Genomic DNA, 27,518 nt, shown 5'->3' with positions numbered 1-27,518 from the left:
TATCAATTATATGATGGTCCACAATTTAAACTTTATGATAAACATTTGGAACACAAAATATTTCATATCTTTTAACACTTTGACTATCTAGAACATAGCTAACAATTAAGAATTAAAGTTTTGTACCTCAATCCGAAAAAGAGGAAAAAAAAAACCCTACTTAGTCTCACTTTGCAACCAAAGTATTATTTTAAAAAGAAATGGACTATGTAGTTTCTACGACCAGAGTAGATTCAAAAGTAGTAAATTAAAAGTCAGTAGAGACACTATTGTAACATTTACAATAAAAGTAAAGGAGGAAAAATTAGAAAATGTAAACAAAGCAATACTACAAGTAAGCAAAAGCTCCTAAGACCTCTTATTAGCAGGTCAACTGGTCCTCTTCCCTTGAGTTATTGAAAATATAATTTTATTACACTATAGTAGTTACTGATCTCCCCAAAATTAGCCACATGCATCAAGAATGGGAGAGAGTTTGAGGCGCCCCAGCATCCAGCCCCAAGCTGACTTCAGGATCCTTCCAACAGTGATCCTGGCAGGTAGTCATCTCACTCTTGTGTGCTGTATTTACATGAGAGGAAAATCCCCTCCTTTCTAAAGCTCCTGTTGCTTATCTCTAGGTGTTAGGAAATTTGTCATTGTTTTCAGTATACATCATCTTTTTTGTAATTTCCATCTTTTCTTCTTTATGCATTCTGGAGCTAAACAGAAAAAATATAAACCTTCTTTGACAGGAAATCCTTAGAATGTTTAAGGACAGCTACTATTTTTCCCATAAGCACTTTCTTTTCTTAGCTAAATATCCCTATTTCCTTTAACTGTTACTTTTTTGGCATAACAATTTAAAGGTTTTTTTGCATCTTATACCCAGCTTCCTCTACACACCCTTCAGTTAAAGTTTCTTGAAATCTTATATCTGGAGTTTAATGCAGTATTCCAGATATTCTCTTAACAGGCACCTAGCAGAGTGGGACTATAATATAACTAGCTTTGTTTCAGACATTGTGTAGCCTAGGATTGCTTGTGGGGTTTTTGGCATTCATGTCACCATACCTTCAGAAGTTTTTATTTTATTCAATAATACTTAATAGGAAGTAGGTTTTCTATATAATCTTATAAATAGCTTTTCCAGCTAATTTTTAAAGCTCTATGAAGGACTTTGTTTATTGTTGTAAAATAGAATCTGGTTGGTTTTGACACTCAAGCTTGCTTAGATCTTAATCAGCTTCTGAAACTTGTTGGTTAGCCTTCCAACAACTGTTACTTGCCTTTAAAAAAAAAATCAGATAGTTGTGAGTTTTAATTTTAATTTTTATTTCCCTATATTTGTGATTTAGGTCATTTTCCATGTAGTTTTTGAGGTTTTTTATTTCTTTTCTTGAAAATTAGCTTTTCATGTCATTTAATCCCTTATTGGGGAATCAACTTTTATAAATGTAGATATGAAACTTGACCAGAAAAAAACAAAAGTTGTCACTTTAATACCTGTTGGTCTCAAATGTTATCATGTCTAAAAGAAAAGGATTAGACTCTGTCTCCAAGCTTTAACTTGATGATCCCATGACTCGATGGGATCTCAATTCAACCAGTTTAAGTAAATATATCATCTTACAGAATTAAACTATTCAGCTCCTCTGAAGACTTGACTCTAAAGGATATTCATAGTGGGTTTCAGTTATACATATGTATGTATAAGCTACATAATGTCTGAAACAAACACAATCCAAGGGTTTTTGCACAATTTTAAACTTTTAACAGCCAGACTTCTGTTCAGGTTTAACTCTTTGCATATAAAGGTGCACTAAGACCTTGGGGACACTTTGTATTATAACAAATATATATATGTGTGTGTGTGTGTGTATGTGTGTATGTAAGAAGTAATTCCATTCTAATAGGGCTTTCCTCCTAACATATGAGGGAGTTAGGTAAGTTTCAGGATAGTTGTCTTAGAGTGAAAGGAAACTTGAGAGAGGTTGTGATGTCTTTAGTTCTGTCAAAGCAGATCCAGGTTTGTTGGCTGCAGGTTCATACTCTTGTGTACTGTTGCAATGTGATATGATAATAAGGATACTTATAATATCAAAATATTTTCATGTGTAGTCATTTAAATTCAGTTGTGAAATGTGTAAATTTTATTTAATGATCATGACAGAATACACATGTATTGTTTTTGTGCTTTTTTTTATAATGATCATATAGGTGCTGATAACCATAAAGGTTTGCACATTGTCTTAGGTTTTTAATTATCTTTTACATTATAAAATTAATAAGCATATACCCCGCTAAAAAATAATGGGTTTTTAGAACTCACTAATTTTGACATGATTTATAAAAATTTTATAATTTTTCTTTGTGTGTTAAAATGGACTCATTATTTTAGTGATCAGTATAATAGTTGAGAAGTTTTTCCATTTTATGATCTAGACCTTTTTCATTAGATCAGGAAATTGTTTAAAATGCTGCAATTTTACTTGCATAAAGCAAAATGTCAGAGTGACATGAAAAGTGCATTTTAATTAAGATACAAAGTCCTCAGTTTTCACCTTAATATGTTCCTGGTAACAATCTCATGAAGCATATCATTGTTTCATATTATAATGGGGTGAGGATGAAGTTTGTGTTCCTGACTTGAAAGATCCATATCAAATGACTGGACATGATCAACAATGTAGAAAAAAAGAGGAAAGATAAAACAGTTTTAAACCTTGAATAATTTCAAGCAGAAGAATTGTTCATGATAAATCCTATAAAAAGGGACGTAATAAAGTTTTGTTAACTATGAGGAAACAGGCGGGGCACCATACTGGGCACACAAGTGATTGCTCACTGCAGTGCTGGACAGCGGCACTAGCAACAAATGACTTCCCAAGGTGAGGACTCAGGGCTTCCTGCCTCCAGAACCTCACGCTCAGTGACAGTGGCTGCCTTGCTTTTCTGGGCACGTTTTTAGCCACAAGTACAAACATTTCTAAGTCATTCTATTTACTTTGAAATTAGACTTGGGGCTTCTTTCTTTCTTCTAACAAACAAAGCATAGTACCTAAAAACGGGAATGTCTTAAAAAAAAAACAAAAAACTTTAAATTGCATAGTTTTGGAAAGACTTCCCCCAGTCTGTGTTCTTCCTCATTTTATCTTTATTCTCCCTGTTGCATCTCTGACTAAGTACATCTCTCTCCTTTTCCCCAAAAGCAAGAAAAATTTGCAAAATGCCTCAGAGGCTGCTGGGAATAAATGAGTAAATTAAGGGAAGAAAAGCTGAAGATAGAAAATGTCAGGTGAACTAATATGTATATTTAAACTAGACCTAGTTTCCTCTTGTCCAGTTCTCCATCATAAATTCTCTTTCTTCCCCCTCGAGCTTCTGATTTCCTGCCTCCCCCAACATTTAATTAACTTTGTGCTGAAGTAAGAGCAAGAAGTAGGAATAGGAGAAATATAGTGATAAAAGTTGAAGAAATGCAGAGATAAAAAGTAAAACCTTTTTGAACACTGTTATTGAATCACTTTTTGTTTCCTGATAAATCATAGGGGATGGAGTATTAGATCTCTCTACAAAGAAAACCAGCACAAGATCCGAAGAGTCCTCAACATGTGATCCATCTTCTGAAAATTCTATGTCTGGGTAAGCCACATCTAGGAAATAATTATTAGTTGATGCAAAAATACATCTTTGAAGGCAGAGCTTTTATGATATGTCGAGTATACTTATACACATTATGCATCATTTTTCTTCAGAATTTTTACCACTCATAAATGTCTATATCACACGTTTCATTTGTCTTTTTTCTTTCTTTCTTTCATTTTTTTTTTACTCTTTCTGTTAAAGAAAAGTTATCAGAACAATCACCAAACTTTAGTTCATGTTGCTAAAATGCAAGTTTAATCACAGAATGCAAAATAAGAAGCAGGACTGCAAAAGATAATTTCAGTTACTTCAAGAATTTCTTTAGGAAACATTTTGAGCAGAACATTTAACTTCAATACTTAAATTTTTAAAAATAACATGAACAAGTTTTAAAAGTACTGTATTTAATAATTCTTAGTGAAAAAAAATAACTCATAGTACTGATTTTTATTCTTCCTTAGGTGTGTGATGGTGGCAAACTGCTTGGTAGATATAGTAGCAGTGACCATAAAGATTTATTTTATGGATAGAAAGCTATCACTAAATCAATTTAAATAAATTAGATTTTGTCATACTTTGGGTTTCTTCCCATTTTAACAGCTATGGCAGGACCCTTTTGTCACCTCCACATATTAGAGAACTATCTGTTTCACTGAGAATATTAGGTATTTTTGAGTCAGAAGATGCATTAAACCTTTTGTATGAATTTGAAGTTTTACATTAGTTAGAACGAAAATAAATAGATATTAAAAATATCTAAAACTGCGTTTTATTATCCAGTTATACGATTATGGTTAAGTATAGAATTTTAAGTTTTTAAATATAGAAACATTATTCTTGTGGAAGTGTGGGATGTTTGTGTTTGGTAATGTTCCTATAAATTTCCTATAAAGGGGTTGACTCTTTTATTACTTGTTTAGCGGTAACGTCACGTTTCTACTAACAAAAACTCCTTTAGGATTTGGGTATTTTTAATAACGGAACACTAATTGTATAAATTATAGCGGTGTTGCTCTGCAAGCATCTATCAGAGGGAATAGCAACAGCATGAGAATATTATGCATTACTGAGTTAGGACTTTAAGTTCTTGGAAGGTCTGCCCGTAGAGACCACTGTATGATTGACGCATTGTCCTACCAGGACTTTAGCATTTGTTAAGATTAGGAGTCTGTACCACGTCTCAAAGACTTTAAAGTGTCAGAAGCAGTGATGTTACCTAAGCAAGGAGTATAATAAAGGAGTGGACCCTCCCCTTCCATAGCTGTGTGAGAGTCTCTCATGCATCAGTTTACCATCGTTTCATTCCATCCATCCAGGAGACTCCCCAGAGACAGAGAGGACTATGTGGAAAGAAGTGCTGAGTTTGCAGATGGTTTGCTCTCAAAAGCTTTGAAAGACATTCAGTCTGGAGCACTGGACATAAATAAAGCAGGCATACTTTATGGCATACCTCAAAAAACTTTACTCCTCCACTTAGAAGCCTTACCAGCAGGAAAGCCTGCGTCTCTTAAAAACAAAAGTCGAGATTTCCATGATAGTCACTCCCATAAAGACAGTAAAGAACCCTGTGCGGTGCTGCAGAAAGTGGCCCTATGGGCCCGAGCTCAGGCAGAGCGCACAGACAAAAGTAAGCTCCACCTACTTGAAACCTCAGAACTCAAATTCCCAACAGCTTCCAGTTACCTCCACCAGTTAACTCTGCAGAGAATGGTCACTCAGTTCAAAGACAAAAGCGAAGGCCTTCAGGGCGAGCCTCCCAGCCCCACCGTGCAGCTCAAAATCCCCCAGCTGCGGCTGAGCTCCGGCTCGAAGCCTCAGCCCGACGGCTCCGGGCTCCTGGATGTCATGTACCAAGTGTCCAAGACCTCTTCAGTCCTAGAAGGATCGGCTCTGCAGAAACTGAAAAATATCCTCCCCAAACAGAGCAAAATAGAATGTTCTGGGCCCGTAACTCACTCCAATGTTGACTCTTACTTCCTCCATGGGGACCTCTCTCCTCTGTGTCTTAATTCTAAAAACGGAACAGTTGATGGAAACTCTGAAAATGCAGAAGATGGCTTGGATCGCAAAGATAATAAGCAACCTAGGAAAAAACGTGGCCGCTACCGGCAGTACGACCATGAAATAATGGAAGAGGCCATTGCGATGGTAATGAGCGGGAAAATGAGTGTTTCCAAAGCACAAGGAATTTATGGGGTACCTCACAGCACTTTAGAATACAAGGTAAAGGAAAGATCTGGAACGCTGAAGACTCCGCCGAAGAAGAAACTCCGATTACCGGACACTGGGTTATTTAATATGACAGATTCAGGGACTGGCAGCTGCAAGAGTAGCAGCAAGCCTGTGTAGATTACTTGTTAGCGAACGGTGTGTGTGCGTGTGCGTGCGCGTGGGTGTGTGTGCGTGTGCATGTGGGTGCCCTGGCGGGGGTATGCACCCAGGCATGTGTGTCTGTATACACGTGTGGGAATTACATATGCTCACTCTGACAGGAGACATGAAATTTTACAGTTCAAAAACCACATACATGCCTTTTTGAAAAAAAAGTTTTATTCAGGGTTTTCACTGTGGACAGAATTATAGAGTTCCTCACTTAATTCTGATAGTTTCTATTTAATCCTTGTATAAATAGGTGAAAAAAATTCAGGTTTTCTTTAGTAGTCAATAGCATAAAACGTTGTGGAAAAAAAAAAACAAGTAAATGTCATGTGAAGCATTATTTTTATTGGTGAAGGACCACCCCAGCCATTGAGTTAAACCATCTTATTATGGAAATAAATGATTAATGGTTTATAAACATTTTACGTAACAATATTTACAGTTATTGTAAGCACCTCAAGTAAATCAAAGGAAAATTATTAAAAAGAAAAAAACTTCTATCCATACAAGGAGAAACGGATGCATTCAGTATTAGTAGTACCCTACAGTACATTCTGTAGAACACAAAATACATTCAAAGCATCCATTAAAAATAGAAAAGAAAATTTAAATGTATGTTTTAATAGGCAAAACAGGACATTTATAATTTATTGTTGGTTAGCAAGAAATTGGGGTTTACAAAATATATACTTAAAAGAACTGACAAATATAGTTAGCCCCAAGCAGTTCTAGAATCCTTTTAATATAAGATGGAATACTAAGAACATATAATAATTTAATTATTAAAATGACTTAATTTTCTTTTTAGTTTGCAAAATAAGCTAACTTGTAAGGTTAGAGAAGAAAGGTTGAATGCAACTTAGAGCATGTTTATAATGTGCAGAGAAGTTTGAGAATGGTAATTTTTGGTTTAAACGTGCTGGTTAGTTGATGTTATGACTACTTTTCAATTTATTTTAAGGATTGTGTCACACTCCTACTATTGAAAAAACCTCACTGTAACTTTAAATGTATTTGCTGCTGTGACATTTCAAAACATTTTCAGTTTATCAAAATGAATACCAGATTTTCATTTTGGTGGGCGACACATTTTCATTTTGCTAATAACCAAATTTGCAGTTTGTTCAGGGTCTTGAATAGAATTACAAATGTTAAACACTGAAGCTGTTTTGAACTTTGATTAATGTATACTCCTAATTAATTGGGTAGTTAGAAGTTGGGTAGGACATTTGAACTTTGATTAGATACTAGGAGAGACCAGTTAACTTCATCTGGCAGTTGTTGTTGTTGTTGTTGTTGTTGTTTTTTGTTCTTTTTTTTTTTTTTTTTTTTTTTTAAGTATCCAAGGAATATGCAGTTCGGGTAATGTTATAAAAGCAAATCCCTCCATAAAAAGAGTAGAGATTTTCTTATATAACGTCAGTCCTGAACCAATGTCCTTTTTCTATGTTAAGATTCAGGTTTTGATGACTTTTCTAATATGGTTTTCCCAAGTCCAAAAGCAGGGCTTTGAAATGACTTTTAAAGAAATATACCAACTCAAATACTTGGGTTTTCACACTTCTGTTTGTGAAGGTTAATGCTCACATATATAATAATCCTGGAGTATTCCATCATTAACCTTAAAAACTGCTCATGTATTTTAAAGTAACAAATGAGAACATAAATGGCACAACCAAGTTGTTAGTTATTTGGTCTCTTAGGTCTATATTGAACCCTCTTCAACTATTGTTACCTATAGAATAGGTAATGGGATATGAATCCTTACATGCTTTTTTAAAGGAAATGCTATACCTAATAGATTCCAAAACAGCAGATGTCAGGGTCATCTTTCTTTTTAAAGAATTAAGCCATATTTTGTGAGGGCCAGAACGATGATCGATTATTTAATATATCCCCTCCCGTTGCAAAAACAAGTTGAAAGTAAAATAAATAAAAGTTTCAATTTTGTGACCTCTTTATATAGAATTTTACTTGCAAAACTTTGGGGACTTGAATGCGTTGCCTAATATTTATATTGTACTGACCTTTTTTATTCCTCACACTATATTTACATTAAATAAATTGATTGAGAAGTTTATAGTAAAGGGAAGAGATGCAGTACACTTTTTATATCATTTAAAAGATGACCTGACCAAAAATTGACAGGATTCATAAAATCAGGGATCATTTTACTATTGACTTCACAGTGATCAGTAGTTTTATAGGTAATATTATAGTTAATTTGCAGCATTTTAGTACTTGCATTATTTATTTTTGGTCAGAAATAGTATATTAAAATATTTTTTGATAGTCTATAGATAATGATCAACCCATATAACCATTTTAAAAGAAGCAAAATGTGTTTGTTTCTGATTATTGGGCTAACCTCTGATTTTACAAACAAGGAAAGGCAGGGAAATTTATGGGTTCCCCTTCTCCCCAGTGTATTCCATTAAAATGTTCTTTACGTTATACTTTTGAACTACTTTATAATTCAGTTACCAGTCACTACTTATTAATTGACAATTTTCTGAAAAATCCAGTTTCAGCAGACTTTTAAATGAAGGTGAAAGCAACCCCTATGTGCTTTCTACTTATTTGAATGTTTCTCAAGTATTTTATATTAAAAAGAAAAAAAAAAAACAAAAACAAAAAAACAGTGCCTCTGTTTTTAGAACTACTGCTCAGTAAAGTTGTTTAAACCATTTCTGGTAGCTAATGACAATTTTATATTAAATTGTATACTAACTTTAGTGAGACTGATTTTTTTTAGTTGTTTACAGTACAAATACTTGTATTTGTTTTTTAATTGCAGTATTTCCATTGTCGCAGTAATTTAGTAAAACTCTGTGGCTGCCTTGATTTTGACAGATTTTGTTAATATAAACTGATTTTTAGGCAATTAGTTATATTTATGCATAAATCAATTGCACTATAATTCATGAATTATTTATTACAATATTTTCTAATGAATTCCATGTATCTGTCTTGTGTTGTAAATGTACTGTAATTCTGTTCCTTCTTTGTGTTGTTATATACCTAAATCTGATTGTATGAATTTTAATTGTTCAGTTAACGTGTTTCTAGGTTGTAATTTGTAGTAAAGCACTTCAATGCTTTTGCACATAAATTTACAACACTGGTGTGTGATTGATTTGCTCATTCAGTAAAAAAGAAGAGAAAAAAATGACTACATTGTTGTATTTGACTTACTTCTAGGGAATGGTTTTACTAAAGCTAAATAAAAATAAATTTACCTAATATAAATACTTCAATAAGAACTTAAGTACTTAAAGTATGCAGAATAAATAGTAGAAGTAAATAAAGGTTTTTAGATGTTTTTGTTGATAACTCAAAAAGGATATCTTTAATAAAAATTCAAATACCAAAAGGAAACCCCTCAAAAAATAACTATGGAAAGGAGTTTGTATGGGAAAATATTTAATATTTAATTATCATTTAAGAATAAATTCTTTTGCGTTTCCATGTTTCTCATACTAGTTTCTTCTTTTGAGAAGAAACTGTTTAAAAAAATGTATATTTATATAACCTAATTTGTACTATTTCATTTGCTTTAAGAAATTAAACATTTTTACAGGGAAGATTAAACAAGAAAACATCCCTTTTAAAACTATTGTTTGCTTTTGAAAAACTGAAAAAGAGTTTGTTACATGAACATCTTTAAATATTCAAAACTCTCAATGAAATAAATTTTTAGAAACGAGCTATTTTAATAGCATCTGGCCATTTCAAAAGCTAACACCCCAGAAGACATTAGAGTTCACTGAAATCTGATGTTAAACATTTTCCTGCAAAACATGTCAGTTCTCTGCATTTATCACAACTATATTGTCTTGTTTTTAACAAGTTACAATTCATATATGCATATGATTACATATACATATATATATAAACTATCAGTATTTTTATACATCATCAGTTTTGTTAGTTTTTCATATATGAAGCCACTTAAAGCATATAAAGATATTAGAAATCAGATGTTGAGAGTCAATATTTTCATTCTCTTCATTTTCTCCTATGTGTATCCTTATCCATAGTTGTGTGGTAATGAAACTTGGGTGCCAGTGCCATTTTTGTAAACTCCACAGGATAATGTTTATCCCTAATTATCTTTTAAAAAGTCAAGTTCCCCCCAGTATTAAATTATTTCCCCCAAGGAAGTTGACAGTTTTAGTGTGTTTGCTTACTTATGGTAAAATTCTTCCACTTTTTTGTATCAGTTTGTCATCGATAATAAAATAAATTCACAGCAGCAAGAAAAGAAACTTAATAAGAACTAAAAATTCATTTGTTTAAAAAAAAAGGACATTTCCTCAATTTGTCAAAGCAGCTTTGCTACATTTATAACTATAAAATGTATTTTAGATGGAACATTCCAAACTATAGTATCTATTAGGCATAATTTCAGTATCTGTAGTGGGCAAATAATGTTTATATTTAATGTTACTTTCATACACATTAATAAATATGTGTAATTACACTTGGCAAATTCACAGTATCCCTCGATTAGAATTATATATATCCGAATATCAAATTTTAGTGTATATTTTAATTTATCAACCAATCTACCTCTTAATTAAAAGTTCCACAACATGGGCTTTAAAAATAAGGATAAAATAAGATATGGAGTATAAAAGAAAGGCTAGTTTCATGTTCAGAGTTTGGTGATATGTTTAACATAAATATATACTTTTCTGAAACAGAATTCTTTTAATATATTTTGTTCTTCTTGCTACTGGTACTGGGTGAAAAATTATAGATATCTTTATTAGTTGCTATATAACACTGAATCTTACGCTTAATTGAAGATAGATTTTTATTAGTTGCTACCATGAACATTTTTCCAGCATTTCTAACTAAATAATTATAGGTAAGTAAAATATTTAGTTTTAAGTAACTTTCTTTCAAAAAGTTGTTAAATAAGAATATTTTTAAATACCTTCAAAATTTTATTAAGAATGAGAATATCTTGACTTAATCTTAGGTAAGAAAATCTCTGAATTTTATAAGATCCAAATTACATAAATATTTTCTTGTAGACTTCATTAATTTATTAATGTTACAGTTATTTTAAAGAAAGATGATATTCTATATATCTTTCCATAATTGTACAAAAAGAATATGGCCCAATAATAGAATTTAATAATCTACCTCACAAAATTTTATAAAGTCATAATAAAGCATTTATACCATTAAGGATTATAAAGTAATTGACATATTTGAGAAATTAAATATTATCCAAATATTAATATGTATATATGATTATTAATTTTTCTTTCAAAATAGGAGTTTGTCATTTAATAATCTTACCATTACATCATTGATTATTAACAGCTTTCATTTACACTGATATGTATTTCTAAAATAAGTGAAAGATTGCAGATCTTAAAAATATTGGGGTTTTGAATCCCTCCCTACAAAAACCCAAATATATTTCAATATTAATATTTAAGAATGTATAGCCCCATATATTTTTGGCACTTTTACTGTCATTTATTATTTTTGTTTGATTTTTATTTTTAGTTCAACTCTTGATGCAAAATCAGAGGAAGCTACTAAAATGGAAAAAGGAAAATCAACATTAAACAAAGTTTTGGAATCATTGTGCACATATCACCAGCAACAAATTTTGGCTATGTTGAAATTTCTAATTCAAGAGCAAAATGCTTCTTCACTTTGCAGTTGCAATTCATCACATGCTCTGTCTTCAGAATCTCAAAAATCCCTTACTGAAGATGATTTGCATGGTCTGTTGTGTAGTTGTGGTGAATATAAGCTAAGAGAAATAGGGTGTTTACAACATGAAAGACAAAGCTCTGGCTTAGCACCCCTTTCAGTGTGTATTAAAGATTTTCATTGCTTATCTTGTCAAACTGTAGCTATTGAGCACATTAAGACAGTAGTTAGCAGAGAAATTGCCAACAGTTACAATCCCCACAGGTGCTGTTCTAGACTGTTACAAAACTGTAACAGTCATTCTGCAAGATCATCCTTTTGTACTCCTCTTTCCTTACCTGAAGTTTGTGATCTGTCGATCAATATTAAAGATACTAACAGATCTCGGAGTCCTTCACCACCACCATTGTCGCCCATACAGACTGAAGGATTTGAAAAATTTAAAGATTCAATCTCAGGCATTTCCACTTTAGAAAACAACAAACTTGAAGCAATTATCAATCAGCCTCCATCTCTCATCCCAGCAGAAGACAACAAGAGCAGTTGTGAACATGAAGGTAAAATACGCAAAGCAAACACAGCTGATAACTCGGATGATTCTTTGCTCATAGCAAAAGAAAGCAGTTGTTGTATAAATCATGAGAAAATGGAAAAAGGTGAAAGCACTACGATTTTTCAAGATTTAATGGAACGAATTAACGAAAAGTTGAAATCAATTGAAACTACAGATATAACAAACCTTGTAAAAGTATCTAGTAGTGATAGTAATACTGAAAATGATAATTTAAGGTTAGGTGATTTAATAACATCTCTTTTGCATAATGCAAAGGCTAGTGATTATAGTTTTATGGAGCTATTGAGTCAACATGATAAAAAAGTAGAAAATAAAATTATACAGACAAGATTTCGAAAGCGTCAGGAAACCTTGTTTGCAATGCATAACTCTCCTGATTCACCTTTATTTAGAAGGCAGTCTTTACAAATAAAGAGAGAAATTGCTAGCCTTGATGAAAATTTTGCAAGAAAAAAGTCATCTGAAAAAATTTCCAAGAAATTCATACGCAATGATGAGAGAGTATCAGTAGACCGAGAATCATACATTTTAGAAGATACTCCTTTCCAAAATCCTAAAATCATTCAAAGTTCTAATCATGAAGAAGCATCTACATTTTTGCCAGTCTATGAAATACAATCATTGCAGCTACCTCTTCATAGTTTGGAAACGAACTCTGATTTTGACACAATTTCAGAAGGCTTTCCGGCTATAAATCCAGAGAAAGCGAGCCTAACAAAATCACAGAAAGAATTTATAACCGAAAAGAAAATACAAAATCATAGAGGAAATCCTAGATTTGAAAGCAATCATATTCCTCTGAAGGATGATCTTACTGGGCTTTTAAACAGAAGTAGGCGAAATATTGTGCCTCCTGGGTGGTATTCTGTATATGTAACAAATAATTTTCTATTTAAAAAATCTCCCAAAGCTAAAAAGACTGCAGAAAAAGATACCATGAAAGATCTTCAAGTTGATAGATCAAACAACATAGACATAAATGAAATCGCAAGGAATACAAATTTGCAGGTTGTCGTGGAACGTTTAGAAGATACTATAAATATGGCCAAAAATACATTGGAAAATCAACCATTAGCAGAGGGATTTAAAATATCCAGAAAGTTGAGAGAAGAAGTTCATTGTAAAGACCAAAATGCTATTAATAATTTGAACCTTTGTGTGAGTGAAACATGTAAAGAACAAAGTTTCTTATCACAAACTAAAGTGTCATCCAGCAATAGTAATAAAAGCAATTGTCTTGTGACAGTAGAACATGCAAATGTGATAGATCAAAGACTTGAAGACATCAAAAAAAACCACTTAGCTTTGGGTAGTTTGTCCTCTCAGACAAGGTCTGAAGTTGTAGAAAATTCTTTTTCCACTTACTCTAGTCCTATCAAACTCATGTTTCTCTCAGAGGTTAATAGCAGTGAAGGAGTCAAATATACTTTAACATCTGTCAGTACTTCTAATGCCAACCTCTGTTCTTTTGAAAAATGCCCAACTAGTCTCTCAGTAGGAAAAGAAACTGAAAATGACAAGGGCGTCCCAGGTGCATGTTTTGATAGTTATAGCTGTAATACAGAAAGTAACATTTCACAAGGAGAAAAATCCACTTGTGCAAAAGAAACTATAGAACCTTGTTCAGCAAACATAACTGAAGTGAGTAGTTGTAAGCAACAGGAAGAATGTGCGGCTCAATCAAATGGTGCTAGTGAGTCATCTTTTAAAAGGAAACCAGGGAGACCCAAGAAGATAGGTCCTCAAGTTGTAAAACAGGTTAAACGACCAATCGGAAGGCCACCCAAACCCAAAGTTGATACAATAGATAGCACTGTATGCAGAAGCGAGCATGTCAGCAGTTTAGGGAAGAAAAACACAGACCCCCTGGTGTCGGGCTTAAATGAGGGCATTGGGAGAAAAAGTATCACAGTGACTGTTGTTTACGGGAGGTCAAGACGAATTAAAAGGCATGTTTCAGAAGGTAGCGTAGGTATTGCTATGCCTCTAAGTAGTAGTGGTGTTGATTTTTTGAATGAATATAATGGGCTAAAACCTAAGAAAGCAGGAGAAATTGGTCTGGATGAAAGAATGACTGCTGTCCCAAGTTTGACTACTGAAAAGGAGATCTTTGCATCTGGCTATGAACACATTAGACCCACCAAGAACAAATCTGTATTACCTTACCCTTACAGCAATATTATTCGGACGAGCCAGAAGCCTTTGACAGTAATTAGGAAACCTGGTAGACCTGCCAAAGTTAAAATCTCTGGCATATCTGTGACTATAAATAGAGTTTCACCTCAAGAAAGAAAAGTGTGTTTAAGCAGCTGCTTGCCTCCTTTAGATCAAGACAGTATGCTAGAAAAAAATCTATCACAAGAGAAGCATGAACACCAGGATAATACAAAAAGCACTCAAGCTGATTTATTTGCGGAGAGATCAAATAATATGCCTTCTCCAGTACCTCTGAGACATTCTGTTAGGGACAGAAAGCCATCTCTGCATTTTTTACATTCCTTAGCATCTTCTAATTCATTTGCTTATAGAAACAATTTGCTACGTAAATCATATAAACTACATTTCCAAAAAACTAAAGATCACAAAGAAAAATGCAAATACTCAAATACAAAAATAGCTTCCAAAGATACCTCAGGAGCTCGAAATTCAGGTAATATGAAAAAGAATCTTGATGATGGTAAATTCACAACTATTAATGAAGTATCATTGGATCCCATTTTTTCATCAAGCCCCTCTCTTAGGTGGTGGGCAACTACTACTTCAAATGATTCCTTGTTAGAGGAGTTAAATAATAGATTTGAGCAGATAACTAATGCTTGGGTACAAGTGAGTAAAAATGAAACAGAAAATTGTCTTCATGAAGCAAAAGGCTATTTAGAAGAGGATGATAATTTTAAAGTGCCAAGCCCTTTGGAAACCTGCCTTTTAGAACTTGAAGTCTCACCTGTAAAAATGCTTTTTCAGAAAAAGTGTGATATGAATGAACTTTGTACCTGGTTTATGCAAACAACAGAAACACAGTCTCTTTCACTAGTTAGAAAAGCAAATGCTCGAAATCCTTTGGAGGTAATTAATACCAGAGGAATCAAAGTCGGAAGCAAACAATCTGATCATAATACTAGTCTTTTCAGAAAGCACTTTAAAAAATTTGCACTATCCTCCCCTTCAAAATCAGCAGGGAAATTACAAATATTACGTAAAATTGTTAGATCTCCAGTCTTAAATGTGAAGAGTAATTTCACACTAGCCAGATTGAGGAGAACTGAATTTAAGAGACTACAGCATGAAAGATGGAGACAGGTAAAAAAACTTCATAATCATGGAACAGTTGATTGGAAATCTAAAAGAAGAAACTTCAGATTTTTCTGCCAGAACCAGTTTTTAAATAAGACTACAGAGGGAACAAATGTCGACATCACACATCAAGGAAAAAGCACAGTAGAAAATCAGCAGTTGGTCTTAGCACCTGAAATCAGGGATGCTTTTTTACAACAGAAGGTGGAATTGCCTGATCACAGCACACATGCTAGTTTAGAAAGCATTTTAAAATTGCATGCTAAAGAGAATGAAACCAAGTTTAACCATAAAGATTTTGGGAAGGTTGCAAGACAAGGAAAAGTGTGTTCAAGCTCCTGGAGGTCAAAAACCTTTAAAGACTGTAGGATATTTTTGAGGAAAATCAACCATATTGAACAAAGAAATCCATTTCAGCTAAATACAATCATTTATTCTCCAGAATCTATTGAGAGTGGAAGTAATCATCAGACTTATGTTGAGGAAACAAAGCACTGTAACTTAAGATCTCATTCTGCCCGTCAAAATTCTCTTAAAAGGCAATCTGAAGCAATAGAAAAATCTAAAGCAAATAATTCTTCACCTGACACTTTTGCTAGCCAACTTGATGGCAATAAATTAGACAAACACATTAAATTTGATAAGAATGCTTCTGATAGTTCTGAAGTTATTAGTAAATTGAACAAAAGAAAAAGACCCTCATGGAAGACCACTGAAATGTCAACAAAAAGACATAAGCGACAGTCTTGTAACAGTGGACAAATGGCAAACTATTATTCAAAATACCAATTAGGTAAGTTTCTCTCTCCCTGATTATAAAATTTCATTGTAGGTTTCATGAAAAAGGTATAACTAAATAAGTAGATAAAGAGCAGCTTATTTGTAGACTTTTTCTCCCCAAATAATATTTGAAAAATTTAAACCACACCAGTTGAATAAGGTACCAAATCCAAATAAGCTTTTCTCTGTATCTCCAAATTTCCAGAATTTCAAGAATTAGAAGAGGTATAGATATTTTAACCTACTTGAAGAAGGGTGAAAGAAACTAAGTTTTTTAAAGTTCCATCTTTTTACAGTAGATAATTTTGTTTAAAAAAAAAAATTACCTGGATATTTGCACAGAATTTTACCCTAATTAGTTGACTAAAGAAATTAAGCCCTTTCATCATTAAAGCTTTAGATGTATTTCACCTAATACATATAAACAGAGCGATGGTTCAGTGTGGTGACAGTTACAGATGGTAAGACATGACAATTACTTGAGGATGTGAATCTCATCCACACTGTCATTCCTTCTTCCTGTCTTCCTGGGAATTAAGATTAACCCTACTTTATTAAAGGTTAGAGTGAGCAAAAATGTTTCAGCTTAGTCTCCTCACTTCCTTTATTGTTTCTAGTCAGAAGTTATTTGTAAGAAACTCAATATTGGTGCTTTTCAGACACTTTCCATAACCAGATTGCTGCTTTTTGGCTGAAGTTTGATTTCCTTTATTGGTCTAACAGTTGGTAAACTTTGTTTTGTTTATACAACGAAGCCAAGCAGTACAAGGTATTTTGGTGTGATTCCTGTTGTCTTATTGACAAGAAATGGTGCAATTGTATATTTGGAATGAATGAGTTTTTAATACTATGTGTGTAATTACACAGTTATGCTATAAAATTAAAAACTAAAGACTTAAAAAAATTTTTGTTACTATCTAATAAAAATAGGCATAATAACATTTTTTTAAAGCATGAAAGGTAATATAGTGAGCTTTGGGGCTTTAACATGGTAAAACAGACTAGATAAGTATTCAGAAATTAGAATTTTAAAATACTAATTTTAGTAACGTACTAGCATATAAGTTAAACTGAAATCTTTATTAAGTAAATATCTCCATTTTAATAAAGAAATTGAATTTAAAATATGTTTTCTGTTTTTTCAGGATAGGCAAGATCAGGACAATAAATAACTTTTTTTGGGGAAAGCAAATACCCAGTAATCATGAACAAACATTAACTAGATTAAAAAAAAAAAAAAAAAAAGGAAATCTATAAAGAAATTGAGAGAATAATATGTGAAGCTTAACCTTTCTCCCCACCACCTCCAATATATCATATTCATTTCATAAATCAGAGTTTCCAAAGGTAAAATATTCTGCATAAAGTTTAATGTAACAATGTTTGGTCCTTGCATTTTAATTAGTCTCTCTTTTCAAGCAAAGAACATGAAATTTCTTTGGACATGGCTATACCTCTAGCAAATATGAGATCACTGAAGATAAAAATAAGATGAAAAATGTCTTAGTGCCTTTTTGCTGGATATAGAAAGAACTTTTGCATTTCAGCTTTTAAAAAAAATTTGATATTGTCATACTAGAATTGTGCCTCATGCCATTTCTCATTTTTAAATGATATACAAATAGTTAATTCTTTTTCCAGAACTTCCTGTTGTACTTGACTTTTATTTATCTTTTGCTGATAACTTTCCTTCCTTATTTTTTCTCTAAAACTTTTTAGTTTTGTTTTGTCTTAAGTATTTTTTACATTAGTATCTGACTTTTTAAGTGTTTCTTTAAATTTCATTATTTTAAATTTTTTTTCCATTCTTCTTAGTAGTCTCCATTTTATTCACTTTGAAATTATTTTTTAATTGCATTATGAGATTTGTTTTTCATTGCTCTTTTCCATAGCATACTAAGAGTCTCAGAGTTTGAAGTGGGAAAGGGGGGAAGAGGGAGGGAATTTAACCTCAGCACTTTTTTAGGAAAAATGGGGGATTATGTATAATAAATTAAGGATGATTTCTGTTGATGAAATATTTGAATTTGAGGGGAGGTTGTTTTTGAATTAGCATGAATGTCTTGGTTTTGTAAAATTTGTAAAATTACATAGTTTAATACATTTGGTTTGAGTTCTTTTAATATGCTTTTCCATATTTGTAAAGTATAGATCAAATGTTAAATATGTGTGTGTGTGTGTGTGTGTGTGTGTGTGTATAGTTATAGAACTCAGCAGGCATTTAGTACCATTTTTGAGAGATGCAAAGACATATAGGTAGAGGCCTTGCTCTTGAAAAATGTAAAGCCCTATTGAGAGAAAATATACACGTTAAATAAGGTAAGTAATAATGCAAAACATTAACATATAAAGAAGTACCAAATAAATTGTATACATGGGATTTCAGAATTCAGAAGAATAATTTTTAACTGGCTTTTTTTTTTCATTCAGCATTTATTTAGCTCTTCATTGTGCTTTCTGACACATTCAGTGTAGGTAAGACATGGTTCCTGCCTCAGTTTATCAGCAATAAAAAGAATAAGAACCAAGTACAGATAATTATAATACATAATATTACACAACAAATTGCCGAGAAAGCACTTCAGGAAGTGGCAGTGAGGATCAAGACAAGTGCAACATTTTAATTGGATTTTAAATAATAAGCAGAAATGGGCAGTGAAGACATTGCACATGTCAGTAATTGCATGAAAGTAGGAAATGCTAAAGAAAATTCAAGGATTAGGAGAATTGCTCCATTTTCTTGGAACTTGGAGCGCTTGAAAGAGAGTAACCCAGCCTGAGCTGGTGGGAGACTAGGACGGGGACCCAGACACGACAGCTCCATGGGCCAGGCCCTGGCTACAAGTCAGGAGGAATGGAAGCCTCTGCCTCGTACCTGGAGCTTCAGACAAGGGGAAGCTGGAGAGGGAGGGAGGGCAGGGGACCCCCTGGAGAGCTGCCTGGTGCCCCCCCCCCATCCCTCCAGGCCGAGGCCTTCAGTTCTCTGAGGCTGAAGCCCATCAGAAGATGGATGGGGATGTGGTGAGTAAGTCAGGAGGGGAAGACAGAAGGGAGAGAAACAAAAAGGGTAAGAGATGGGATGGACAGAGGGGGCTTGGGATGAACCACAGCCTTTGCAGCTCCTCCAGAAATAGTCCCAGAACTGCAGCCTTGGGAGGCGGGATGTGCGGTGGTGACATGGGAAGGTTCAAGCCCAGGAATGGAAGAGGAGGACTACTCCTGGGGAGACTCCTGGGGTCTTTCCAGGACTTTTCCCAAGGCTCTCCAGCCCGTTGTAACTAAGCTGAACCAGCCTTGTCTCTGACCTGTGCCATGAACTGTTCCCCCACTCCTAGGATCTGTTCCCTCCTTATCTCTGCTGCCCAAGAGCCGTGACTTCAACAATTCCTCCTATAGGAGGCTTCTTTAGTCATTCCCTCCTCCTGCTACTAGTCCCTGCCAAAAAATTGTTTTTTTAAAGAACTTTTTCCCCCCCTGAGGCTGGGGTTAAGTGACTTGCCCAGGGCCACACATCTAGGAAGTGTTAAGTGTCTGAAACCAGATTTGAACTCGGGTTCTCCTGAATTCAAGGCTGGTGCTCTATCCACTGTACCACCTAGCTGCCCCCTTAAAGAACTTATTTAAAACTAAATACAAAATAAGAAAAAAACAGAAAAAGGAAAACAAAACAGTTTCATGTGCCCAGCAAAACAGGGAAGATTCCCTGTAACAATTTGTATGTAACAATTTGCAGTTCAAAAAATTATAACAATAGAAGACATATTCATGACTATCTTTTCTTTGCTTCCTTGTAGGTTATTCTTTTGTCCTTTGCTATACACTTTTGTACTTTATCCTTTTTTTTTTTTTCTTTCATCCCACCTCCCCCCACCCTTATCTTCCTTTAAATAAGCTACACTTAAGCACAGATATTTTACTTATATTTGTGTATGTGTGTATATACTTGCCCACATATCTCTGCACATATACATATACCTAGGTGCATCTAGAACAATATTAATGTGGCTGAGATATAATGTAGATTTCTCGCTGGGTTGAAATCAATGACTACTAGACCTACTTTTTTTCCCCCCTAATTTCTACTCCTGATCCTTGTTACTGTATTTGTGTAAATCTCTTACTTCCTATCTGTTGTGATACGGGAGCCACCTGCCAATTGCTGCTGGAGGTCTAACTCGGACCTGTAGAATGGATCTTTTCATGTGAGAGAATGACAATGATACAAGGAGACTGAGAGGCCACTGTATTCTCTGACCTCTCTCCTCTTCCCTCTTGCCTCCAATTTGTTTCATTCCCCATCCATAAAGAACATCTGTGAAGGCTGCTTTACCATTCCTTCAAGTATTACTATCCATAGCTGTGAAGGCTCTCGGAGAATTGGCCTGTCCCTTCACCTGGACGTGGTCCTTAACACCTATCTCTGCTCCATTTTCTACATCAGTTCTACTCCTTGATTTGCTTTGCTATTTCTTCACCTCCCCCCAATCTTTCCTTCTCCACTTATTTATATATCATAAGCCACTTCCATTAATCTAAACACTTTTCTGTACCCCACCTTATCCCATGCCATACTTTTCCCTTCCTCTTTAATCTACCACCTTGTCCCGCTCCCATTAGTTTACACAGGCTTCTGTATCACACCTTCTCCTGTTCCCTTCCCGCTTATTTCTTTATAGATATTGGAGGATGCAGTGCCCTTCAAGGTGCATATGTATATACATACATATATGCATACACATACATATATGTGTGTAAATATATATGTATTTTTCTATTTAACCAATTCCCCATTGGTGAGGAGATTTTCAGAATAACTATTTACTAACTGTATCATTTCATCCTTTCTACCTCATTTGTATAGCATAATTACCGTTTTTACCTTTTTCTAGACAATTAGGAAGGAAACCAATTCTATGGAAATTTAGCTATCAAAATATTTTCAAAAACAAGATCATAAGTTCCAGATTTAGAACCCCTGTTCTAGATAATGTGCTTCTTTATGAAGGATTGTAATTCATCTCCCCCCCACCAAATCTTTGTCAGATAAAATGCTATCTAATTAACTGCACTTTCTATCTAACTTGTACTTTCAGGTTGATTTGTGACAATTTTTTTTTTTTTTTTGGTCATTCATGGTTCTTAAGTCTGAAGATTGGAAATCTTTTTGGCTCCTGCCTGTGTTACCAATTGCTTTAATAATGTTTGCTTATTTGATAAGGTTGGCATTTATGCTTTTTTCCCCAAGTCTGATAAAAATGCTTAAAAGGTAAAAACAAAACAAACCACAAAGACAGGAACAGGCAGGGATTCCTGATAAGAAAATCCTTCCCTGACAGTACTCCATTAAGGACTGCTCCCAGGGTGGCCATTCATTCAGCCAAGTGTCAACACCTTGTGTTCCTTCTCCCCCCACCCTTTATACCACAAGTAATCCACTATAGGTTAAACATATGCAACTCTTCTGTACACATTTCCACATTTATCATGCTGCACACAAAAAACCAGATCAAAAACTAGAAAAAATGAGACAGAAAAAGAAAGCAAACAACAATTTAAAAAAAAGTGAAAACACTATGTGGTGATTCACATTTAGTCCCCAGAATACTCTCTGTGGGTGCAGACAGCTCTCTCCATCACAAGACCATGGGAACTGGCCTGAATCACCTCGATGTTGAAAAGAGCCAAGTCCATCAGAATTGATCATCATATGATCTTATTACTGTGTACAATGTTCTCTTGGTTCTGCTTGTTTCACTCAGCATCAGTTCACATCAGTCTCCAGGCCTCTCTGAAATCAGCTTGTTCATTTCTTATAGAACAGTAATATTCCATTACTTTCATATACTATAACTTATTCACTCATTCCCAAATTGATGGGTATCTTCTCATTTTCCAATTCTTTGCCAATAAAAAAGGCTCTTATTTTTTTATAAGTTTAACTAAGTTCCCTCTTATTTTAAAAAAATGAGGCCTTAATAGAGAAACTTGCATCAAAATTCCTTTTGCAGTTACCATTGTTCTCCTTTTTTCCCCTCTTATTCTATTCTCTCTCCTTTTATCCTGCCCTTTCGTCACCCTCCCCCCTTCTCATGCCCTGTTCATCTTGCTTTGCTGCATTTCTATATTGAGTATGTGATTCCTCTTTGAGCCAGTTGTGATGAGAGTAGAGTTCACTCACTCTCTTTCTCTTCTTCCCCTCCAGTGTAAAAGCTTTTTCTTGCCTCTTTTTATAGTTGATAATTTGTGCCACTCCACTTCTCCCTTTCCCCTTCTCCCAATACATTCTTCTCACCTGTTAACTTTGTCACTTTTTTAAAAAGATATTCACACTTGCCTCTGTCTATACATGCTCCTAATAGCTGTCATTATGATGAGAAAGTTCTTAGGGCTTACTAGTATCCTCCCATGTAGTAATGTAATAGCCAAGCCTTTTTAAGTTCCTTATGCTATCCCTTTCCTGATTTCCTCCTCATGCTTCTCCAGAGTCCTGTATCTGAATATAAAATTTTCCATTCAGTTCTGGTCTTTTCATCACAAACACTTGAAAAATCTCATTTCATTGAATTTCCACCTTTTACTCTGAAAGATCATACTCAGTTTTATTTGGTATTGTTGCTTGCAATCCTAACTCCATTGCTCTCCAGAACAACATCATATTCCAAGCCTTCTTGTCCTTTTAATGTAGAAGCTGCTAAATCATGTATTATCCTAACTGTGGTTCCACTATACTTGAATTGTTTCTTTTTGGATGTTTGTAATATTTTCTCCTTGACCTGGGAGATTCAAAATTTGTCTAAAATATTCCTGGGAGTTTTCATTTTGGGATCTTTTAGGAGGTGGATTCTTTCAATTTCTCTCTTACTCCCTGGTTCTAGAATATCAGGACAGTTCTTCTTGATAATTTCTTGAAAGATGATGTGCAGGATCTTTTTTTTTTTTTTTTTTTTTTTTTTTTGATCATGACATTCAGGTAGACCAATAATTTTTAAGTTAATTCTCTGGGATCTATTTTTCTTTTTTCAAATTTTCTGGGTTTTGCTTTATTGTATCTTGATTTATCACAAAATCATTAACTTCTATTTGCTCAATTCTGATTTTTAAAGAATTATTTTCCTCAGTGAGCTTTTGTGTTTCCTTTCCCAATTGACAAATTTTGCTTTTAAGGCATTCTTCTCATTAGCTGTTTGTATTTCCTTTTGCACTGCTCCCAAATCTTTTCCTAATTTTCCCTCTATCTCTCTTACTTGATTTTTAAAGTCCCTTTTGAGCTCTTCCATAGCCCAAGCCCAATTCTTGTTTTTCTTGAAAGATCTGGGTGTCGGAGTTCTGACTTTATCTTCTTCTGAGTGGGTGTTTTGATTGTCCTGGTCTTCATAATAAATGTCAGTGGTCAAAAACTTTTTCGGTTGTCTGCTCATTTTCCTAGCCAGCTTTTAGCATTTAGTGTCTTGAGTGGAGGGTCTGCTGTCCCAGGCTGTTCTCCTTCTAGGGACCTGACCCCCAAGCCCTCTGCTCTGCCCTGGAGCTATGAGGGTGCCCCTGCCCCACTGGGACTGTAAGGTCCACATGCTAAAGTCTGAGGCCTGCTCTGCTGCCTGGGCTGCCCCAGGATCTCCTTGGACTCCCAGCCTGTGGCTGCCAGCCTTTCCTGCTGAACTTCCAGATCCCAGTTGTTGTCTCTAGATTCAGAGCTCTGGGAGCCGTCGGCACAAGCCTACCACTGCTTCAGAGGTCCCCAGGCTGTTCACAAGTGGCTGGCCTGGAGCCCAGTGGGCGATCATTCCAAGAGTTTTGCCAGGAATAATTCTCACTTGCATTTATACAGTTCTTTAAGATTTCTATTCTCTTCTCCAACAGCCCTGGGAAGTTAGTGTTCCAAGTACTGTCTTCGACAGAATGCCCCCACCCCCCGGAGTCAGTGTGAGGAGTGAGATGTCAACCAATTGGTTTTCTTTTTTAGATTCCCTCCAGGAGTAAAAACCTAGTGAAAAGGTGGATTCTAGGGAATGTGTGACATCCCGCATGCATGCAGGTTAGTTTGGACGGCTGAAAGGGGAGAGAGAAGAGGGGACAGTCTGGGGGAGACAGTCTCAGGGCTGACTGCGTCGGGTTCCCTGCTGTCAGGCACACTGCCTTTGGATCCACTGCTGTCGGGCTCCCTGCTGTGCGGTAACCTTCAAGCTCCCTGCTGTCAGGTGGGCGCACTGCCCTCGAATGCACTGCCATCAGGTTCTCTGTGTCCAGCTGCCTGCTTTCGAGCGAGCTGCTGCCTGATGCACTGCCTTCAGGCTCCCTTGCCTTGTGTTTACAAGCTTTCAGTATTTTCTTGTTTTGGAGATGTGAACATTTGTTTGTTTCTACTCCAGATCACCTTTCTCCATGACCTTCAGATAACATAGTCCACACAGTAGCTCAATAATTACATTTTCCAGTTCTTTCAGAACTTACTAGGTCTTTTATCAGTAGTTCCCGGGCTGGTGACCTAAAGTCACTGAAAGCACTCAAACTCCTGATTTGTCTTGGGTTTCCCTTCTCTGTCCAGCATTTTCATTTTTGATTGTTTTAGCCCCAAAATCACCTCCTTAGCAAAGTCTCTTTTCTCAAGTCTGCAATATCATGGTTGATGAAAAATGCTCAGTTTAGCTCACCATTTGTGAGAGCTTGATCTCAGTTTAAGTCTCTCCAAGTCTCGGTTTCTTGAGTTGTAAACGAGAGGACCTTGATGTCCCTTCTAATTCTGAGTCTGTGGTCCTATCATTGTCACGTTCTGCTGAGAAAAGATCTTAGTTTTTTGTAACTAATTTTTTTATATATACAGCTATACTTAGGAAAAGGCAAAAAAAAAAATCTGCTTGCTATTTAGAAATTAAATGCAAGGCATTCTTTTATACAAGTGATATTTGATTTCTTGCATATGGGACTTCCTAGAATGGAAACTTCCTTCATCGACTCATACCGCAAACTATTTGTGTTCGAATTACTAAAATTCTTGGGGAGTTGTCTAAGGAGCATAGAGGCTAGGGCTTGCTTCCAGCTGTATAATAAAAGTCAGAATCAAGAAGCCCTGCATCCTGTTCCAGTCTGCAGACCAGTAGTCCATGCAAGATTCCAATACGGTCCTTTTCTTCAGAATAAGAAAGGAGCCAAGAAGTCAAAGACCATTTCATTAATGACTCCCATTAGATGTTCCATGAAGCAGTGGAGCCAGGAGTCCTATTATGCACTCTCTGAGGACCAGGCTCTGCCTGAAACCCTTATCATTACATCTCCTTTGATCCTCCTGGAGGAGCCTGAGGAGTGATGGTCCAGCCGGGAAGTGGCCGAAGAAAGACTTGAACTCAGACCTGCCTGACTCTCCTCTGCTCAGCCCTCTACTTTCCTAAGTCATCGATTGTTCCTTCCTCCTCTCTCCATCTTCAGCCTCCCCCCCCCCAAAAAAAAAATAACCTATGGGTGTAGACCCAAAAGGAGAGAAGCCACCAACCTCTGCAGGCCTTGTTCACCCTGGGGGCATCTTGAGAAAGGAGAGCCTTTCTTCTAGTCCACTCTCTTGTTCTTCTAGGAACTTGAATTACACTTTACCCAGTTCTCGAAATTACATTTCTAGGTATTACTGTTTTAAGTACATGTTTAGGCCAGTCTTTTTTAGGTAAGTAGCAATTCATGTTTTTAATTCTTAGTGCCCTAAGTATCTTTTGAGGTTTGAGTTTAGTTGTGCTTTTTTTAAAGAAAAAAATAGGTAAGTAAAAATAAGTTTTAAAAGTAGATAAATTATCTATGTAGAAGATTATAATCCATGAAGATAAAAATCTGTAGTTTCACCCAATTCTTAGTCACCTGTAGTGTTTTTAAACATAACTTGGTAAAGTTTCTGTTTACACTGATATTCCCTATCAAAGAATATATTCCTGTTAAGTTGTATCTAAGTTGAATTTGTGCAGTTCCAATTAAATTTCAAATACTTTACAAAAGATTACTATTTAAAGGAAAATTAAGGTTTTTGGTCAAATGACAATCTGTAAATTCAAGTTTTCATATTTTAACTTTTTAAAATTCTGGGTTACTTTGCTTGGGTACAACTTTGGTTAGGATCAGTCTCTATAAGTTGCTACCTATAAAATATACTGAAATTTTAAAAAAGGACGTCTTGTAATGAACTTACAAAGACCTAATAACATTCTAAAGTTAAAACTTATTAAAAGTATAAATGTCTACTCAAGTACAACTATATTCTTTGGAATTAAAATGGTGAACATTGGGATGATGTAATGAGATATGTAACATGAAAGTATGTCATAGACTCTTACTAAGAGTTTTGAGGTAGCAATATTAAATTACATTAAAATTCAGTCAAATTTGTATGTAGGGGGGTAATAATACTATTCAAATTTAAATTCATATCCTAATTTCTAAAATTTCCTAAATAAAGTTTCACAAAATTCAATTAAGGGCTAAGCTGTTAACTAGTGGGGCTTGTTCCAATCTCTGAGCATCTTCATCTATTGAGTAAAGAAAAGATTGGTATGGTTATGAAAAACTTCCAGTGTTTTCCAAAAATTCTACACAACATCAAAAGTGTTTCTTGATATTCTATTACTTGGATTTAAATGGATTCAAATTTATCTTTTATGGTTTCATAGCTTTTTGTTTATTTGCTACTGAGTGTTTAACATTTATATGGCTATATTTTTCAAAAAATGAAAAGAGGCTATTGAATGAATAGGTCAACAAAAGTTATTTTCCTAGAAGTTGTGATCTTAAAAAAAAAAAAACCACATTCTACAGATAGTATAGATTATCCATGTTGGTATATCTGTATCCATGCTGTTGTATATATATTCAGAGATACTTTCAGGTCAATTTTTTGTTCTATTAGAATCTTCACATAAAAATCAGTGTTTTAGAATTGGTCCCTGTCAATTATTATTAAAAAAAAAAAAAAAAAAAAAAAAAAAAACCAAAAAACTTTTTTCACACCATCTAAAGTTCTTGAAAGCCTTTTTTACTTTTTGAGTCTTTCGGACTTAGCCTACTAAGTCATTGGCCCACTGTCACTGCTCCTTCCCAACAGATTTTGCTAATTCATTTTAATCTCTGGAGACTCCAGATCATCTTTTTCTCAATTAAGTACTAGGGACTACCCATCTTTTCTTCCCTAGCCCTTGTTTTGTTTTGACTTTCCCTT

The 27,518-nt window shown here is 34.7% G+C and overlaps 1 protein-coding gene across 9 annotated transcripts in view; it reads left to right on the top strand.

Annotated features, from left to right (window-relative positions):
• LCORL (ligand dependent nuclear receptor corepressor like) overlaps nt 1–27,518 on the top strand; it is a 138,446-nt gene that overhangs the window by 95,032 nt on the left and 15,896 nt on the right. For 3 of the 9 annotated variants that reach the window (XM_074272364.1, XM_074272366.1, XM_074272367.1), the window contains exons 6-7: nt 3,531–3,624; nt 11,533–17,583. In XM_074272364.1, the coding sequence (XP_074128465.1) occupies nt 3,531–3,624; nt 11,533–16,366 (4,928 nt within the window). In that variant the 3' untranslated portion in view covers nt 16,367–17,583. Of the gene's footprint in view, nt 1–3,530; nt 3,625–4,943; nt 6,501–11,532; nt 17,584–27,518 lie in introns of those variants that run through there. The other 6 variants (XR_012482994.1, XM_074272369.1, XR_012482993.1 and 3 more) reach the window with 5 other exon arrangements.

Source organism: Sminthopsis crassicaudata, chromosome 6 (assembly GCF_048593235.1).
Source record: "Sminthopsis crassicaudata isolate SCR6 chromosome 6, ASM4859323v1, whole genome shotgun sequence".
Taxonomy (NCBI): Eukaryota; Metazoa; Chordata; class Mammalia; order Dasyuromorphia; family Dasyuridae; genus Sminthopsis; species Sminthopsis crassicaudata.
The sequence above is the reverse complement of the archived record's forward strand: the minus strand, read 5'-3'. Positions and strand labels throughout refer to the sequence as shown.